This window comes from Rissa tridactyla, chromosome Z, assembly GCF_028500815.1.
Source record: "Rissa tridactyla isolate bRisTri1 chromosome Z, bRisTri1.patW.cur.20221130, whole genome shotgun sequence".
NCBI classification, from domain to species: domain Eukaryota; kingdom Metazoa; phylum Chordata; class Aves; order Charadriiformes; family Laridae; genus Rissa; species Rissa tridactyla.
In genome coordinates, this window is record NC_071497.1 from 51265679 (window position 1) to 51285605 (window position 19927).

Here is a 19927-nt window from a genome sequence, read left to right on the forward strand (position 1 = left end):
TACAAAAGCTTAGTTTAAAGCAGGAGGAAACAAATTTTATTATTCTAGAAGTGGACTCACTTGTACTTCACATTTTGGGCAAGAATCCTGATTTAAAGCATCATGAGCCTGCTGAAGTTCCTCTTGTAACTGACAAATCTTCTCATCTTTTCCAAGTAACTGATCCTGAAGCAAGGCACAGTTTCGCTGCAGTTGAATTTCACTTGTTTTAACAGTTTCAAAACATGAAGTCAATTCATTATAAAGCTATGAGAGGGGAAAAAAGAAATAACAGCATTAAAAATAACTTCAGTGTAGACAGACATATAAACACAGGATGAGAGAAAGTATAATTTAAGTAACTTATCCACAAAGATCATCCTCTTATTTTTAACTATTCTTTTGTACTTCTTGTCCTCCTGCCTCCTGTCATGCACCATACATTTGAAAATAGTGATTGTAAAATCACTGAAACTTTAAGTTTAAAAGAAGTTTTTCCAGAAAAACAGAACTTATATTAGAATATTATCAGTTTCAGTTGCTTCTTTATAGCATTTATGCCACAAAGAGACACCTGAAAATTGGTATTTATTTTACTTCTTCAATATTTTATATAAAATACAGAAAACACAAAAGAAAAAAAACAATCCCATATTAATATTAGGCAAAAAATTGAAATGTCTGTCCTGGGAATGAAATTAACGTTTTTAATATAGCTTGGATAGCAATACAGTGAATTCACAAATGCCGACTGCATATTGTATGAAGTGTAAAATGGTTCTTTAAATAATTATTCTGTGGGAAATTTTTTGACATTAACTATAAAACCCAGAGATGATATTAGAAGTTCTTATCCCTGGCTGTTGCTCAACTGTTCTTGCTGAAATCAGAATATTGTATATATTCTGCAATCGCTTTACAAGAGATTCCATACACATGAAGAATTTCTAGAACTACACCTAAGTAATAACTAGCAGTACATACCATCTAACTGACAAAAAGAACTTATTTTGCATGAATAACTTGCAAAACTTGCAAAACTTAACAATCATCCCATCCCTCTATTTTTACCCTTCTTTTTCAATAGAAACATCTGAAAACTGTTTAAAAAGAAAATCAGCATTTTATTAGAAAAATATAAAAAACAGTTTGAAAAATAAACCTGTAGTTGAACAAACAACAGTACAGATTCTGAAGGAAATACATGATTCCACAGCTTCACTACCTAAGCATACATTCCTCTCTCCTTTCAGTCCTTCATTCCCTTGATTGTCCTTTTTTTCTCAAAATATACAATATTCCCTCTGACTATTTCTTCTACCATAAAATAATCTGTAGAAGGCATGTACTTCCACAGCTGACAGTTTTCTTTGGAAAATCCACTTCTGCCATTCCACCCACAAGAAACTAATTAAGTATTAAAATCAGAATTTCCAAATCTATCAATAATGTTTATAAGTACAAGGAACTGACACAAGTAATTTTACCTGTAAAAACATTATTTTACCCTTCGTTTTATTCTTTGTCAGCTTTAATTAAATCACACGTTTCTTTCTCCCTTTCATCTGCTTACATTCCTTAGAAGCTAAAAGCTCTGAAAAACAATCACAACTTTTAGATTTGGAAATTGTCTACCTAACACAGTGTGAGAAATTTGCAAACAATAATCTCGCTTCCTTTCCTTCTTCCTATCATTTTCTTCTCCCATGGGCTCTCAAAATCCACACAGGACAAAGTAAATTACTTCTTGCTTATTTCCAAAGCAGATCAGAGATCATGTCTCTCAGGCACAATTAATTCAAAGTCCAGATAGACTGATTTCAAATGACTCCGAGTCTTAAAAATTAAACTTCTGCATAGATATTTCTGTGCCTATTGAATCTTTCTTATATATTTAAGAAAGCTTACATCATCTCTAGAAATGCAAGATTAGCCAATTTCTTATGGAAATCAGTAGGTATCTCACAGGAAAATAAACAGTTCATTTATCAAAAACATGCATTTTTAGATAATGTCCTTCCAAACGAATGGAACATCAAGACACAGTAACTTCCAGCTATAACTACATAAGCTCATTAGCTAGATTATACTGGTATGACAATTTACTGGTTTTATGACTAGCAGCACTTAAGTGGTTGTAATTATAGTATCTGAAAGGTAACATCCTAGTAAGATGAATGGAGAACATCAAAAACATGATGGTTTTTTCTAGCTGGCAGCCACATCCCCTAATGTAACTAATGGGTATTTTTGGTAGTCAGCATTTGTCAGGACAAGACAAATAGCATGTCTTTTTACTTGCATAAACTTTTCCAACCTTTCCTGTTTTGAAAACAGCAACAACAAAACACATATATTTCAAGTGTAAGACTAGATAAAAGCCATATGCAAAAAACCACATTCACATCATTCATCTTTTTACACTGAGGTTTATATACTTTTTTTCAACACCGTCAGTGTACTAGTTTATAGGACTCATTCTTTCTCATTTACGGGTATTTAACATCAGGAAATTTCAAAATGAAAATTATCTGTATGAAAAGAAATGGTTCTATCTACTGTCCACAGCTTCCAAATTTCATTCATGGCCATGCACTGTTTTGTGGATCAAATACATACTTAACGTTTATATTGGATTATTTGTGGCAGTTCTGCTTACTTTTGACCCTGTTTTAGAAGAGGCACCACATTTAGTCACACTGCAGTAAGGACATTCCAGAACATACAGAATTGCACAACACAGTGAAACAGATCTACCATTAATAAAGATGCAGAAAGTCAGGTGTAGAATGACAAGATGTAAAATGGAGATCAGAGGACTAGAGATGGAACACTGAGTAGAAAATTCAAAAGAAAGACAAAATTATTGCAAATTATTTATCTCAGAACTAGCAAGCATCACAGAAAAGAATTGTGAAGTCTTGACTGCACATAAGTGAGTGGTTATACTTTACATGAATGACAATAAACATGAGATTTACCCAGGAAATTGTTTAATCCCCAAGAAGAGATATAAGAAATATTTATGTTTCCAAGGTAAAAAGAAAAAGCCAAATATTTAAAATCATTCCTTATACATTTTATGAAATTTGGTATTGGTAAAAAAAGGCAACAGTCAGCAACGCAGACTGTACTCTGCAAAAGCTCTTCCATTGACTGTATTTTGAGAATGTCTAATGCCTTAGAGCTGTCCTTTCTCTGATAGGCAACATACACTGTTACAGGTGAAGGTACTTAAAAACAAATAAAAAAAGATTAAAAGTATCTGAAATCAGTACACTGTAATAAATGTAGTCTATATGACACAAGAGCATTATTTATCAGTCAGGAAGGCAGAGTAACTTAGCTGAATTACAAGAAAAAAAGTATCCCATATGTCTCAGCTACCCTACCAATTTCCTATATTGATTTAACTGATTTTACCAGAAAACACTTTTGCTAGATCTTTGAAGAGTTACTTAAAACAGAAAAATTCATTAGAACAGTAGGTGTGCTTAATGTCATCAAGTAAGCTAAAAATGCCAGACCAAAGCTAGGACTTCCCGGAGAACCAAAATATGTGACTCTAACGCCTGCTCATATGTGGTAGAAAATATTTAACAGCCTGATAATGGTGGGGTGAAGTAAAATGCTGACATATATGAAATATATGTGATGGCAAAATTAAGTTAGGTCAGACCAAGAAAAGCTGAGGAATTTCAACAAAACCTGGTAAAACTAAACAATTAACCCATGCTATCTATTGTATTTTATCTTAGCCAGAATCATAGTGCAACTGGAAAAAAAATGCAGAATGAAACAGTTGACACAAATGACCAACACTAACATTATACAAGTGTGCAGGATTTATTTTAAATGAGGTTTAGACTGCTCCTGTGTACTGAATGCTAATTAACAGCTGGAACACATTTTCCAGTTCCAGAATAGTTTCCAGTTCCAGAATAGTTCCCAGTTCCGCGATGCAAAGGCCATTTAGTTAATGCTGTCATAGAGTTTTCTACGATATCAACTAAAGTACAAAAAGTGGGGACATCCGGGAGATTTCCTTCAAAAGTATACTCCTGAGAGGAATTAACACTAAGGTATATCCATCCATTAAAATTCAACAGTAGCCAATGATATACACTGTGTGTGAAACAAATATTCTCTTGCATTAAATGTTTATCTAAATGCTCACACCCTAAAAAACAGTGTATTACAGAGAGCTGAGTAAATGAACCTGAACATACAATAACATTGAACATATAGTAATGACACTAATGAAAAAAAGTCTAAAGTGAGACACAATAAAACTATAAGGGAAACTATTACAGCACCGTCGCAGAAATCCATGTTACAAGATCATGCTGTTTATGAAAATTTGAAAAGAATAAGGGCAGAAATCAGCTGGAGAAGCTCTAGGATGAAACTGAAGAGGCACTCCAGACAGACTATGTACAGTGCATTCATGCTGTTTAGTTTTAAAATGGAAAAGCAAAGCTGGAGTGATTTTTTTAAGACAAGAGACCATGAAGCTTACCTATGATACAAGACAAAAATGTAAGCCGCAAGGGAGAGGTTAAGAAGAAAAACAAAAGAAAGAACAGAATGGATGCAAGTAACATGAGACAACATGCAAGCAACAGTCACTAGTATAAGCTAAAAGAGAAAATGTGCTTTCCTCAACTTTATGGTACCATATAATTGCAAATACCATGGCTGTTTTGGAAACCATGTAAAATGGATAACTTTAGTAATATACCTTCTAAAAAATAACAGAAGAGAACATAAAAGAAAAGGGCATGTCTGTCTTTCTGATAAGAGTTGTTACTGCAAAAATTCAAACTGATGAGTCTATTTACTGTAATGAATCTAGTATTTACGGTTTCCTGATTGATCCCCCCCCCCCACCCAACATAGCCTTCCTTCCAATGTATTCATCCAACTTACCAGTTTTGTGCAACTCCTTGTGTTGATATGGCCACCTAATGGTGGGGCTTGTGGATTGCTTTTTTGGATATATAAAAATTTTGACACATTTTGCTCAGAAAGACCATGTTTATCAGCAACAACTTCTCTGTGAAAAGCAACCAAACCCTATTTAGATTTCTTCTCTCTATATAGCATACCATCAGAGAGCGCTCAGCAGGCTTGTGAAGAACACCAATCCTAGTTAATGCAGATTATCTGATTATACTCAAAATTCAGATACATTTAAATCTTATGATTCTAACTCAGATCAAAACTGGCATTACTCACAAACATATGTAAGTAAGCTTAATCATAAGATTTTTCTTCCTTTCTTGATGTACAACTGCTCTTGCTCTTAACTTGCACTCTTGCACAGTTTACATAATTTCTTTCATCTACAGCTCTCATATTCTAAAAAAACACATTATGCTTGCCAGAAACATTAAGAAAAAGGTTTGCAAACATTAGTAACAGACTTAGAATTACAGACTATTTACTTTCCTTATTCCAAATACTTAAGCATTTTTCAAGTACCAATCTACACCGTTACATACAGGAACTATAGCATACTAAGAATAACAGTACAGGGGTTTTCATGCATGAAAGTCATCGCCTGTGAGTGCAGAGTTTAACGTCACTCTGAGAGAACCAGAGCCATCCATGATTTCTTCAACTTCAGCCTATGGGCACATCTGATGCCAAAAACCTACTTGCTAGTGTGTGACCAACTGTACTGGTATTTGGTATACAAGAAATAAATAGACTAACTTAATTAACACACTTCCCAACAACAGAAAACAGTATCGGAAATTGAACTAAAGTGTGAGATAATCTTTGTTAAAGATCTGAGTTTCTCACAGCTTTCACAGATGAAGTGGACTACAAAAATGATGATTCACTTATTACTGGGGGGTGGGCTTCCGCATATTTGACTGGACAGTTAGTTTCTCTCAGCTCTTAGCATGTGTGAAAGAACTTATGGTTTTTATTCCAATTTGAGGGAGAACCTGCATTGTCACTATCATTTACACATCTATATGGTTTTAGTTTTCATTTTGTGAGTTTGTGTAACATAAAAAGAAATACATTTAGGTGATTTGTAACAATGCTTAAAGGTTGTTGCAGTTGAAAAAAAAAGACTGTCAGTGCTAAAACATAGTAAAAAGCCAGTAACTTGACATTGTGATTACAATTTCTCAGACTTGAAGGAAGGCAAACTACCTCCACAAACTGACACCAGGAGAAGGATTATCAAAGGCAAATGCAGGCACAAAATTAACCATAACATACAAAAATGCATCTGACACTATCCTATTTTTATCTACTTTCTGGTGCACTTGATGCAGACTTCTGGAATGCCTCACAACTGAAAACTCTTACTGTGTTTTCTAATTATGCCAAAAACGTAACTACTGAGTAATGCTTTTCTTCATCAAAGACAGGTACTGTAGCTCTATCCACAGTATTCTGTATTTGAGAACTGGGTTCCAGGAAACAAATTACAATTTCCTATTTAATGACAAATAAGGGTATTTCCACTTCACTAAAGGGGTCTTCCACCAAGAGATTTTTAATCAGTATGATTAACAAGGAACCTAAAGGCCACATCAGATCAAGGGAAAGTACTGCATTATAAAAACAAAGGCCCTAAATTGTATATTTCAGAAAACTGTGATAAGCTGGCTCAGGAGTTCAGAATCTCAACTTGTCTTATTATCCCTAGTATTGATTGAAGTCTCTCCACCTTGAAATTGTTGGTGAGGACAAATCTATTGAGTCTCATTAAATCCAGCACAGGAATGAAGTCCCCATAGTGTTTGGGACCACTAAAACAGATGCTATACATTTTAGAAAAATATTCCCTATCCTTGAGAATGAGAACTACAGCTGTAATATGAAATAGATATTAATTTGTTTCCACAAATGCTCTAACATAAAGGAGTTATTGTAGAACACAGCACCCATAAAATTTGTATTTAAAGAAAAAAAAAGGTAGCAGTATGTCAAGTCAACACAACTTGATAAAACAGATTACAGATCTTCACATGTATATGCTGCCCACTACAGCTAGACTTGGAAGAGAATTTGTGGTCCTCAATGGATTTACACATAATCCAGTGCAAGTTCATGACCTTGATCTGGTTTAGCAGAAATGTTTTTTTCTATTCAGTCTACTGTTTCATACTACACATTAACATCAGCACAGGGAGAAGTTCTTCCTAAATGGTAGACTGTTAAGATGAACTTGAAATATGTGAGCCAACCACATTGTCTGAGCTATAGCATATACTGCCTATCTGACCACTGCCAGAGAGGTCATTGATCTTCCTGTAAGGGACAATATATCATAGGACGTACACGGTGATAGGCTCAATGCCATTCAGAGAAGTTGGAAAATATTCCTTTGTGAATGTTTATGGAATAGCTGACACATCCTTATCTGGCTGTTGCAGCCTGCATATTATTAATGCATGGAAGACAAACGGAACACACATTTGTCTGCAATAGTTTTCCTTTCTTATTCAAGGGAAAAATAGGCATTTGCATTATTTTTACAAATGCTGAATTTTCTAAAGGCCTGCTGTGACTTCAGTAGGACTGCATATCTTGTGATTTGGAACTTGTTACTTTGAAGCAACTACAGTTGGCTTATTTTATACAGTTCCTCTGATCAGAAGTACAAAACAGGATTGTCATGATAAAGGAACTCCTCTTCCCCTCTGAAGTTCTCTCAAGTAAATTTGCCACAAAAATTACTACATCTATTCCATGCTGACTTAAGGAACTTAAATTTTATTTTTCCTTTTTTTTAAATATATACCTTTTTTTTTACCTATTTGTATAAAAAACAAAAATAACATATTTTTTCCAGGTGCATCAGATATTTTGATACTTTAAAAAAAGACAGCTTATCAGTTCCACAATATCATTTTTTCAGAATAATGGAGTTGGCTTTTGCTGCTTTAAGAGGCAAACCTTACTTCTCCATGTTGGAAAAATATTGACTTCAACACCTCCAAAACAGTAAATTTTACGGTCTTCTGTGAGTTGAAGTACCTCGCAGCTATGAAAAAAAAAGGGCTTATCTTCAAAACCTCAGTATTCTTGTTCTTGTTCTATAGTCAGCTAAACAAAAGTCTTAAGTCCTGTTAGGACAGACCAAGAACTGTGAACCGGCTATTTGAAGCAATCCTGAATTTTGAGCTAAGCCCATTTCAGAAGCAGCTTGTCCCTATAGCTATATAAGTATACCCACCAATTTTCTATAATATGTAAATAACTTAAAATGGCAAAATTATTTTTCATAGGACAGATCTTTCCCAAATTGAAGTAATACTGCAAAAAACACTATTATGCAAGGTAAAGTGACCTTTATAAAGAGTTTTGTCATGCTTCAAAACAGTCTCACAACAACACAGTTTTATTTTCTTTCAGATGTTACAGAACTAGTCTGGAAGAATACGGTATTATAAATATCGATGAAGAGAGTTCATATTATCTTCACTTGTGCCTTTTATTTTTTTTTTTTTGAGTGACTCAAAGGATCCATTTAACACCTACAGAAGCATTGACTAGAGAACAAAAAATGAAAGAAATAGCAACTCCTGATACCTACATTCTGTATTTAAAAAAAAATAAATCTATCATTTACTTTGTCTTGCCCCAGATAGGTTGAACTCCCCCTGCCTTGTACATGTTCTGAACAACTTTGATGGAAATCTACCTGTAGCTTGACTGGACTACTACTGTAGTGAATAAAAGACTCTACTGTCACTACAGTGAATGATAAACTTGTGCAGAGTTAGGTACATAAGAATGTGCTGGGCACTATGTACCATAAAATGTTAACCAAACACATCTTCAGAAACCCAGTACTGATTCTGGCTTGACCTTGACCTAGCTTCACAATTTTATCACAAACTGCATGCTCTAAGTAAGACGACAAAAGGAAACACCTGTTTTTTGAAAAAGCAGGTACACAATTTAAGAAAACAGCTCCAAGACTGGTAAAAGGTATGTCAAAGCTGTAAATACAACTTATTCCTGGTCTTCTTCCTTCTCAAGGTTTCTAAAAAGGAAGGAAACATATCTTCTGTATTTCTTATAAACTGAAAAACACATTGAAACAATTTGTTATACTCGAAAGGAGAAGTTCTGTGTACTGCACATGTGACAGCTCTTCATTGTTACAGTTTTTCCTGTAATATGAATCTGTTCTGTATATGTAAATATAGTTATAAAATTTTGAATTAGTTATCCCTTTAAAAAGCTATTACAGCAACAATTTTTCCAGTTAATTTTGATAGAGCAGGTTTTTGCATCTTAAACCAGTAAAACTGATTGAGATTCAGAAAAATACATTATTTACAAGTGAAAGGAATTTATTCTTCTAAATTATCAAAAACAAATCGGAGAACTTAGTAATTGAAAGCTCTAGCAGAGGAAGAAGAAGAAAAACATAGCTAACAAAATTACATAAAGAAATTGATATGCTTGCCAATTAACTATTTTTCTTCAGATGCACTATAGCTTAATTTTTAAGGGTCATCAATTCAATGTAAGGCAAGGGGCCATATATGCTGGCATGTAATTAGGCCAATAAACTCTGTTAATCTGCCAACCATATTTTGGACACAATAAAGATCCAGAGATCTCAAGGATGCAACACTACATAATGCTTTGATTAATCTGTCCATTGATATTATACATATGGATAATAAAATGAATCCTGTGACCAAAAAGCAGAACAACATACTTTTTGATATGATGTTGTTTCAGCTGTGTGAGCATCTTCTTGGTCTTTCAGTACTTTTTGTGTATCAGTATTGAGAGTCTGAAGCTGCTTTATCAGCTCAGCCTGCTGTGCTGTATGTTCAATGTTTTGTCTGTAAAGATTCTGCAGCTCCTGTAACTCCTTCCTGTGCAAAACAAGCAATAAAGAGAAATTAAGACAAAGAACAACAATGACCTCCATTAAAAAATTGCATTCAAATAATTTTATTGTAGATAATGAGTTTCCTATTTTCATTTATTTTTCTGTCAATTGCCTGATAAACACTAGAAGTTACATACAAAATATTTATCACATACTTTTGTGAAATATCTACAAAACAGTTAAGTTTCAAAATGGAATGCCTTCCAATTTCCCTCTAATGCTCTAACTGCTCTAAAATAAATGGATTTTCACTACTGCATCAACACTTCCTAATCAATATTCAGTTAACTCTTTAACAATGTCAAAATGTAAAATATTTAGAACACATGGGCTGTACAATAAGTTTCTTCTTTTTTTTTTAACTAGAATCATCAGAAAAAAAAAGTTTTTCTTAACTTGCAGACTATGGGTAAAGCAAGTGTCTTTTTTGAAATGCATCTATTCCCTAGACACACAACGTATGTCTGCTGATAAATTGCTTCTTGTCTGTGGGTACAGCATAGTGCAACAACCATAAGCAAAATAAGTAAACTTTGGTGTGAATTGTATAACATAATAATAAAAGTAAACACAATAACAGAATCCTGTGGTAATGCAACCATAGGATAGATCTAGTATAATTAGTCTGCTTGAGAATTTTACTGTACTGCTGATAGATCTTAAAAATTAAGGCAGAAACACAGATCAGTAATTCTTACTTATTATAAACAATGATTAAAAACTTTGAATATATTCTGTAACATGTTAAAAGTTCAGATGACTCCATTAATCCCTTTTCATATATTTTCTCCTTAATTCCTTGTTTAATTCATGAGCACATTTCACACAAGTATTACACACAGATGCTGAAATATAAGTTTATCACTCCAACTAATTTTCTTCCTTCCTTCCTCAAAGAATTTTCTTGTTGACCTCCAACATGTATGTGACTCCTCTGTGCCTAGAATTATCATTAACAACAAGAGTTATCATTACATTTTTATAATACTGCTGGATATGTCCAGGCAAAGATTAGCGTACAAAAGGTAAACAGCAGTACCAAATTTTTCACGTTTTCCTAAGAAACTGCAAAATGACAAAGAAACCATTTTAAGGGAACTTTTCAAGAAACACTTCTTAAGATCCATGCCACTGCTTAATATGATGATTATTCACTAAACGTACAACATCTGAATAATTATATAAAAATTTAAATTACGTGTACCACAATAGCACAGTCAGACAACTCAATGCTGTTAAAAAAAGCACTGTTTGAAAAAGCCCGTTAACAGGCCAACACAGGAGAACACTTAAGGACACGCTTACTTAACAGTATTTAAGTCTTACTGTTTTCAATGAGATGTAAAGTAGCATTAAGGACTCTTTACGTAACGAAGGCAAAGTAGCAGAGCAGCAGAAGTAAGGACACAGCGATATATTAGCACTTCCTAACACCCCATACAACAAGCTTCCAAACAAGCACTTGTTTTATTTCCTTGACTGTGAGTGTGTAGTAGAAACTGGCACATCTTTGCACTGCAGCTAAAACACAAATTATACTAATTTTGCACAGGTTCTCCAATCAGATCTTCATTCTGTTGTGGAAGGGAAAAACAGGGGATAGAGTTGAATCCTCACATACTGTTGCAAACGTTAGTAGGAAGTGTTGCCAAGTCCACTCTGCTATGTTGCTGCTCTTTAATTTGTATGCAAATATCAATGCAGTTATCTGTGTCTGTCACCTGAGAATGCACAGTACAATGTGTTCTCTAGTGGTCTGCCCACAAAGTGTATTAAGGTCAATGAGAACCTTTTTTGTTGACTTTTATCAGACTTTGAGTCATACACTAAAGGGGCTGGGATGGAGGGGTGGGGAGCGGGGGCGTGGGATGTGGAACTAAACCTTACAGCTGCCCAAGATCTGCAGCGGTCAGAACACATGTTAACATGTTTGCTCATGTTAAATTCAAGGAATTTTAAACATAAGGAAACTCAATCACAACTCCTTTACACCACATTTTAAAAATCAAATTTTATTTCTTCATATACATATCCTAACTTGCTTTTTCTTTTTTCAGTGAAAAGTTACCCAAACCAAAATAGTTGCAATCTGAAAAGTCTTGAGACACAGAAATACACAACCACTGCATTTATCCACAGGGGGAACCTCCTTTTATTTCATTTTTAAACAAGAAGAGAGGAAATGATGCTCAATCTTACCAAGAATTATTCAGCGCCAATGGTGCAATACAAATAAATTCACAGAACGGAGTACCTTTGATAACAGAAAGGCCAGCTTGGTGAGGGGATCTTTAAACTAGGAATGGTGGAGGACAAAAGATGTTGATGGAGTAACAAGTGAGGGAGCTGTGGCCTGGGCTGGTAAGTAAAGGGCACAGGTTGGTGTGGACAGGAAAGACCTTGTAATGAACAATACAAGCTTCAGGGAGGACCACCTCAAGCGTATGGACACAAATAAGGGAGTGCTGACAGGACATCCATCAGTATGGGAGAGGCTCTTAAGAGCCTTCCTGGGAAATAAGCACAACTGTGTGCCCATCTGAAGCTGCTGTTCAACTGCACACAAGATGTCCCCTTGGAGGATGACAGGAAGACCCTGCAGTCACAGGGCTCATTGGGATCACAGAGACTCACATGACTGGCATGCTGCCATGAATTGACAAAGGGTCTTAAGGAAGGACAGCCTGGGATGGCAAGAAGTTGCCCTTTATTTGAAAGGGTAGTGTAAATGGATGGAGCTCTGCCTTGCGATGGGCAATGAGCCAGTTGAGAGCATGTGGGTCAGGTGTGGGCAGACCAATGCGGATGACATGGTGGCTGCCTGCTGATGCTTTCTGATCAGGAAGAAGAATTAAGTCCTCTTAAGAAAACCAGAAGAAGATTCATGTTTGCCGGCCCTTATCTTCATGGGAGACTTGAATCACTCCAGTATATGCTGGAGGGACAATACAGCAAGGCACAAACAATCCAGGAGGTTTCTGGAGTGCTTCTTGCCACAGGCAATCAAGAGGCTGATGAGAGGAGACACATTGCTAGACCTCCTACTTACAAACAAGGGATGTAAAGGTTGGGGGCAGACTTATCTGCAGCAACCTTGAGATGATGGAAGTTCAGGATCCTGGGAGGAGGAAGAAAGGCAAAAAGCAGAATAACCACCCTTGATTTCAGAAGAACAGACTTAGGCATTTTGAGAAACCTGCTTGGAAGAATCCAGTATAATATCAGTCTGGAGAGAAGAAAAGTCCGTGAGAGCTTGTTGATTTTCAAGGATCACCTCCTCCAAAATTAACAATGGTGCATTCCAATGAGCAGAAAGTCAAGCAAAGGTAGTAGGAGGCTTGCATGGATGAACAAGGACCTCCCTTGAATAAACTCAAGTGTAAAAGGAAGGATACAAGACGCAGAAGCAGGGACAGGAAGAATTTAGAGACATTGTTTAAGCATGCAGCAATAGGGTTAGGAAAGCCACAATCAGGAGCAAAATGAAGACATGGGATTAAGTGGGTTCACTGCTGAAAACAGCAGGGGTTTTCGTAGCAAAGGACATAAAAAGGCCAAAGGACTCAATGCCTTCTTCAGCTCTCTGTAACACTTGTCTCCAGAAATCCCAGGTCCCTGTGACTCATAGTGTCAGTAGAGGAGGATGAGATCAAGGAACATTTAAACAAACTGGACAAACACACGTCCATAGGACTTGATGTGATGCACTTATGAGTGCTGAGAGAGGCTCAAAAATCTTTGAAAGGTCATAGCTATCAGGGGAGGTTCCTGAGGACTGGAAGAAAGCCTGTCACTCCTATGTTCAAGAAGAACGACCTGGGAAACTAGAGCAGTCAGCCTCATCTCAATCCCTGGGAAGATGATGGACCATATAAAGAAGATCATTGGAAGTAGTCATCATGAATTTACAAAGGGGAAATGATGCTTAACGAACCTGACAGCTTTCTCTGATGAAATAACTAGCTCAGTGGGTGGGGGGAGAGCAATGGATGTTCTTTATCTTGACCTTAGTAAGGCTTTTGACACTGTCTCCCATGAAATGCTAATAGACAGACTGATAAGGTATAGGCTAGGCAAGTGGACAGTAAGGTGGACTAGAACCTGGCTAAACTACTGGGCTTAAAGAGCTGTGATCAGTGGCAGGCACAAAGTCCAGTTGAAGGCTAGGCACCAGTGGAGTATTCTAGGGGCTAACATTGAGGCTAATACTTTTTAACATCTTTATTAATGACCTGGACAATGGTACAGAGTGCACCATAGCAAGTTTGCTGATAACACAAAACTGCATGCAGTGGTTATTTCACCAGATATTTGTGCTGCCGTTCCAAGGGACCCCAACAGACTGGACAAGGAACTGACAGGAACTTCATAAAGTTCAACAAAGGGAAGTCCAAATTACAGCCCATGGGGAGTACTAGCACAGGCTGGGGGGTTACCATCTGGAAAGCAGCTCATCAGAAAATTCTCTGGGGATCCGGGTGGACATCAGCTTGACCATAAGCCAGTAACATGTGCTTGTGGTAAAGGCCAACGTCATCCTGAGCTGCACTGAGAAGAGCATTGCCAGCAGGGGGAGTGAGGTGATTCTTGCCCTCTGTTCAGAAGTGGTAAGACACATGTGGATGCTGTGTCCAGTTCTGGGCTCCCCAGTATCTTGGGAGACATGGACATACTGGAGTAAGTCCAGTGAAGGACCACAAAGAGGATAAAAGGACTGGAGCATCTGCTGTACATGAAGAGGCTGGGAGCGCTGGGGCTGTTTAGCCTGGATAAGGAAAGGCTCATAGGGATATTATAAACACGTATAAATACCTGATGGGACTCTATAAAGAAGATGGAGACAGACTCTTCTCAGTGGTGCCCAGATGTGGGAAAAGATCCAGTGGGCACAAATGAAAACACATGAAATTCTATTTAAACATAAGAAAAATGTTTTTACCCTGTAAGAGCGGTAAAACACTGGAACAAGCTACTCAAAGAGGTTACAGAGTCTCCATTCTTGGACATACTTGAACTCAACTGGACACCGTCCTGGGCAGTCTGCTGTAGCTGACACTGCTAGAGCAGAGAGCTGGACTTGCTGCAGCAGCAGGACAACACAATCACCAGAGGTGTCTGCCAGTCTCCACCACTCAGTGATGCCGTGTGATTCTATTACTAATTTGCTTGCAGTGTGCTCAAAGAGAGTGTACAAAATTCAACCCCACGATAAACAGAAAAACAGTTTAAAGATAAAAATGAATTTCTGATGAAAATATCTATCAATATGCCTACTCAAATCAGCAAACTACTAAGCACTCCACAAGAGACACCTGCCTGTCACTGCAGGAGGATAAGGATGTCACGTCCTAAGTAAAATGATACTTTGAGGCGAGCATGTAACAGAAGAAATAATAAAATATTGCAAATTGCATGTAACAAAGGTAATAAGTGGCATTTAAAATATATGTGCCTGTATACACACCTGTATCTATGTATGTATAGATGCATCTATACGTACATACACAGATATGTAGAAACATATACATCTTACATAATTTTACATACATGTAAAATATATAAATTGTATGTGTATGCATATGTATGCATACAAGTAGGATATATGTATGCAAATATAACACATATTGATAAAATGTTTCAACATACTGTACACTGTAAACAAACACAAATTTATGAAAAAAGTCACCATCAGCGACACTAATCAAAAAAACAATATACTCTCAGCTGAGTACCAAAACTGAAACACCTACTAGGTCTATTTTTTTCCCTACCACCCACACTCTCCCCATAAACAAAAACATCGTGATAAACTGAGAGTATTTAAGTCCTTTTAACATTGAAGTCACCAGATATTACTGAGAAAAAAAACACCTCTCTGTTTCTAATCTAACACCTCAAGATCAATACAATGGGAAACCAAGAAATTTACAGAAAGTGAGCTGAACTCTGCAATTCACAAGGAAGAGCCTGCTATGAAAAAAGTCAGGTTTTTCTCAAGTCAAAATAGAAGAGCATAACTAAATTATTTCGGCCACTTAAGTAAGATTACAATAACCTTAGTAGTTTCTTGATTTAAATGTTGCAAGGTTGACACTACATGACGACACTACAAACTGGACTGCAGCAAGACTCAAAGATTTGACACTTTGTCCTGCCAATAACAGTATTTAAGGTTCATAGTATTGTTTAGGGTAGAGATAGCTCTGGTGCTTACATCTGACAAGAGCATGAACTAAAGCTTCCTCCTATCCTTAGAGGATAACATCTAATAAAACCTTTATGCCCTGCACAGTTTAAGAGTAAATTGTGGCTTCTCAGACATGGAAATTAAATGAATAGCTACTGTCCCTCCAGAAGCTATACAACTGTGCTGCAAATAGAGTTTATGTTCATCACACCCACCACTTTAAGGTGATGCTGTTGGCTTTGTTTCACCACCGCAGTTTTGGTGAATACACTGGGATTCTGAGTACCTCAGCTACCCTTGTTACCAAGGGAGTGTAAGATGGTTTGGGATAATTCAGGAAATCTCTAGATTCCGTTACCTGTAGTTTAGAAATACAACACAGTGACAGGCACTATGAATTATGGCTTCTCAGGGGAATTACATGGATACTACGAAATGCTTTACAGCACACAGCAAAGAATAACCTGAAAATCCCAGAGCAGCAAAACAAGGGCTGAGGAGAAATCTGCCTCATAATTTACAGTATGGTGGTAAACAGCACCAGCTGGGGGGTGAAGGCGGTGCAAAAAAAAACGCAAAACACGATATTGTTACAAAATAAGTGGTTGCAACATGATCAGGGATAGTTTTGAACTAAAAACTAACCAAAGAAATGAAGTCATGGCACACACATCTGGTCAGAACACAAGGGAATAAATTCTAATTCATTTTAGAATAGAGCATACTATATTTGCAAACAGTTTAGTATTTCCTAGACACCTGTGACAGCAAGGCTCAAGTCTCAGTAAGTCAAGCAAACCTCTCCAGTTTGACGTTCAGAGTTCCACCAGAGCTCTGTGCCAGTAAGACAGAGACCACCAAGTGCTCAGCAGTAAACACAAAGTTCTAAATCCTGATATTTAGCATAATTCTAAAACAAAAAAAAAATCACAGAGTTGCATTAGAGTTAATCCTCAGAAACAAACAGCAAGATTTAATGTTCTTCAAGAACAGGAAAATGGAAAGGTTACCAGGGACTCTAAATACATTCAGAAAACCTGTACTGAATGCAAACATGAAAAATATAAGGAAATGCATTTCACAGCTACTTCAGGAGTTTGAAACTAAACCCAGTGAAATCAAGAGTGCTTTGCAAAAATATAGCCAGCAAAGAAAGGTGTTGGCTTCCTGAAGACATCCGCTGTGCAGGATGGATCCTGTAAATACTGTCTGTTCACTGGTCTTTGAAAATCTATCTTCCACACCTCAGAAGTATGTGACAGACTTTTGCTGACACCAGGTGGGATTTTCAAAAACACCTGCTATTCTGTAGGGCCAGAATTAGACTACAGTACTTCTTCAAAATTTTGGTCCCTGCTAATTTGCTGAAAAAGACTGCCCCTTAAAGAAAACCATTCTCTTGGTGTCTGCAGACACAGTCACTGTTAAACTGAAAAAAAATCTTGCTAACAAACTCAGAAACAGGCAGAACAAAGCAATAAGATATGACTGCACAAGAAACAGAGCACCAGACCAGTTTGCATGTAAACCCTTAGAGACTTTCTTTTCCAATTGATTTTAGCATCTACTGTAAAAATTTCAGACAGTATTACCAAGGTGTCAGCTGAAGGAGTATGGAATCTGGATCTGCCTATACTGTATATGAAAGAAGACACCAATTTAAGAAAGACAGTTTCCTTCCATTCTTCCTCCAGAGCTTGTTTCACAACTGTACTCCTTGTCTCTTTTCAAAAAAGGGGAGGGTGGGGAAGGCAGGCAGGAAGGCAGCAGATGGGGAGTGAGCTCTAAAAGTTTGAAATTGATAATGGGAAACTGGAGATAGTAATTTTCCACTGAATTTGTCACAGAATTTTCTGGCGGCATCGAATGAAAGCTGAGCATTCAATGTGATACTTTTGTAAGACTACATTTTAAACAAAGATAAGAAAATCAGTTAAAAAAAAGGAACAACCAAATGCTTCAATCATTAAGTCAACACAGTTCTATGATCTTGGCTAGGAAGATGAAAAAGCTGAAAAGATGTCAAGACTTTATTTTCTCCTCAGATTTTTTCCTTTAATTCTGGAGTTGTTGCTTTCTTTAAGTAAGAGTTTGGCTTTTGCCTACAGAGACATGCATTTATTATTTTGACTTTTTTTTTCAATTAAGAACTAGTAGAAAAATAGTTTTATTTATGTACTGGCACCTTGGGAAGATAAAGAAAAACTTCAGTACTCTCTACTACAAAAAATACAGAATATTTTAAATTCTTAGTTCGTATTGCTAACTACTGAAACTGCTGCCTGAAACCGTGACTTTTATATAATATAAGCCATTCAGCATACACCTTGTTTTTTCACAATAGAAGTGTCAGCAAGAAACTCATAGCCAAAGACAGTTTCTTAAGAAAGATTAGCAGACATTGAATTACAATGATACTGATCAAATACATACATATATAACATGTCAAGTATGACTCACATACTAGTGATATGGAAAAATACTGTAATTCATCATAATACCAGCTAAGTATCTATGAAGGAAAACATTTAAGCACACAGAAAAACATATATAATCAGCTGGCCAATCTCTTCTCCATAAATTTAGAGGGTTGGTTGCATGGAAAAAACATACAGAGTAAGACTTCAAACACTTCAAAATAAGTATGTTGTCTGTCTTTTATTACCTCAAGTTCAGACCTCACATTCAAAAAAGTACTAATTTTAATTACATATTTAAACGAGATGTCTGTGACAAATTCTAAGAGGTTGTTCTGCAGTGAATAGCAAAGCATACTTGTCCAACTTGCAATATCCCAAACTGCAACCAACAAGCAAATCTTTGCAACTCTTGATTATCTGATTTTAAAAATGTCGTCTTTGCTGTCCCTAGTCCTCTCACACATGTATATATTTCAGAGAATAATTTCAGAATATAATAAAGCTTACTAGTCCGTTGATGAATTTCACAAATTCCGGCAATTGTCTCTTTAAATACAATTTGCCATTAAACTTGCCTATTAACTTTTGAAAAGCCAACCGTTATACATTTTAAATAAGAAAATAACAAGACAACATTTTTCCTGTAAAGATTTCAACCAATAGTAGGATGACTATTTAGCTTAGAGGCATCAAAAATCATATTTCTATTTTTTTCCCAAGAAGACTTAGATACTGACTCCCTACAGTAAAATTATTTATGCTTGGAAAGCAGAAGAGTGTCCATACCTATGATTTCTGCATCCCAACTGCCGCTTTTCAGGCATAACCACAGTTTGAGGGAATATTGAAGGGAATATTATTTGTCTAACACAGAAGTGATAAACACGGCATATGCCTCTGAAACTAAGAAGTGAAAAATGGACAATTTCCTGACAAAGCACTTAAAGTTACCAATGGTCTTCTGCCACAACCTTCATTTTGAGGAATTCCTCAGGTATTACCTGAGGTATATTACCTGAGGAGGTATTACCTAAGGAATACCTCCTCAGAACATAGTCCAGTCAATTAATATAATTCATTCCATCCTTCATTTCTTTTCCACGACTCAAATAATGTAGCACTAATCTTACAGATTCAGTGTAAAGAAATGGTGTGTGAGACCCAAGACAAGGCTTAAATCACTCTGCTTTAAACGTTTAGCACAGTCCTGTGTAGACTTTTACTGACTCGGTAGATTTGACTCTAATTTAAAAGTCAAAGTTATACTTAAAGCTTTTCCAAGTTTAGGGCATTTAGCCTCTCCAATTAAATGTTTATGTTACTAATCATATTGATATTTTGTTACTTTCAGTGGAGATCGGTAGTTCTCTGACCCAATGCTAATCACAGTTGTGTAATCTTTAAAGTCCATCCCTACTCAAAACTTGACAATAATACACTAAGCGTCAAAATATA

General features: G+C 36.3%; 1 protein-coding gene across 7 annotated transcripts in view; it reads right to left on the bottom strand.

Moving 5' to 3' along the window:
• CNTLN (centlein) overlaps positions 1 to 19927 on the bottom strand; it is a 195718-nt gene that overhangs the window by 127416 nt on the left and 48375 nt on the right. For all 7 annotated transcript variants that reach the window (XR_008463858.1, XM_054186070.1, XM_054186071.1 and 4 more), the window contains 2 exons: positions 9686 to 9848; positions 61 to 246 (listed from right to left, as the gene is read on the bottom strand). Coding sequence is in view for 6 of the 7 variants with exons in the window: in XM_054186070.1 (XP_054042045.1) it covers positions 61 to 246; positions 9686 to 9848 (349 nt within the window). In the remaining variant the exon portion in view is untranslated. The remainder of the gene's footprint in view (positions 1 to 60; positions 247 to 9685; positions 9849 to 19927) is intronic.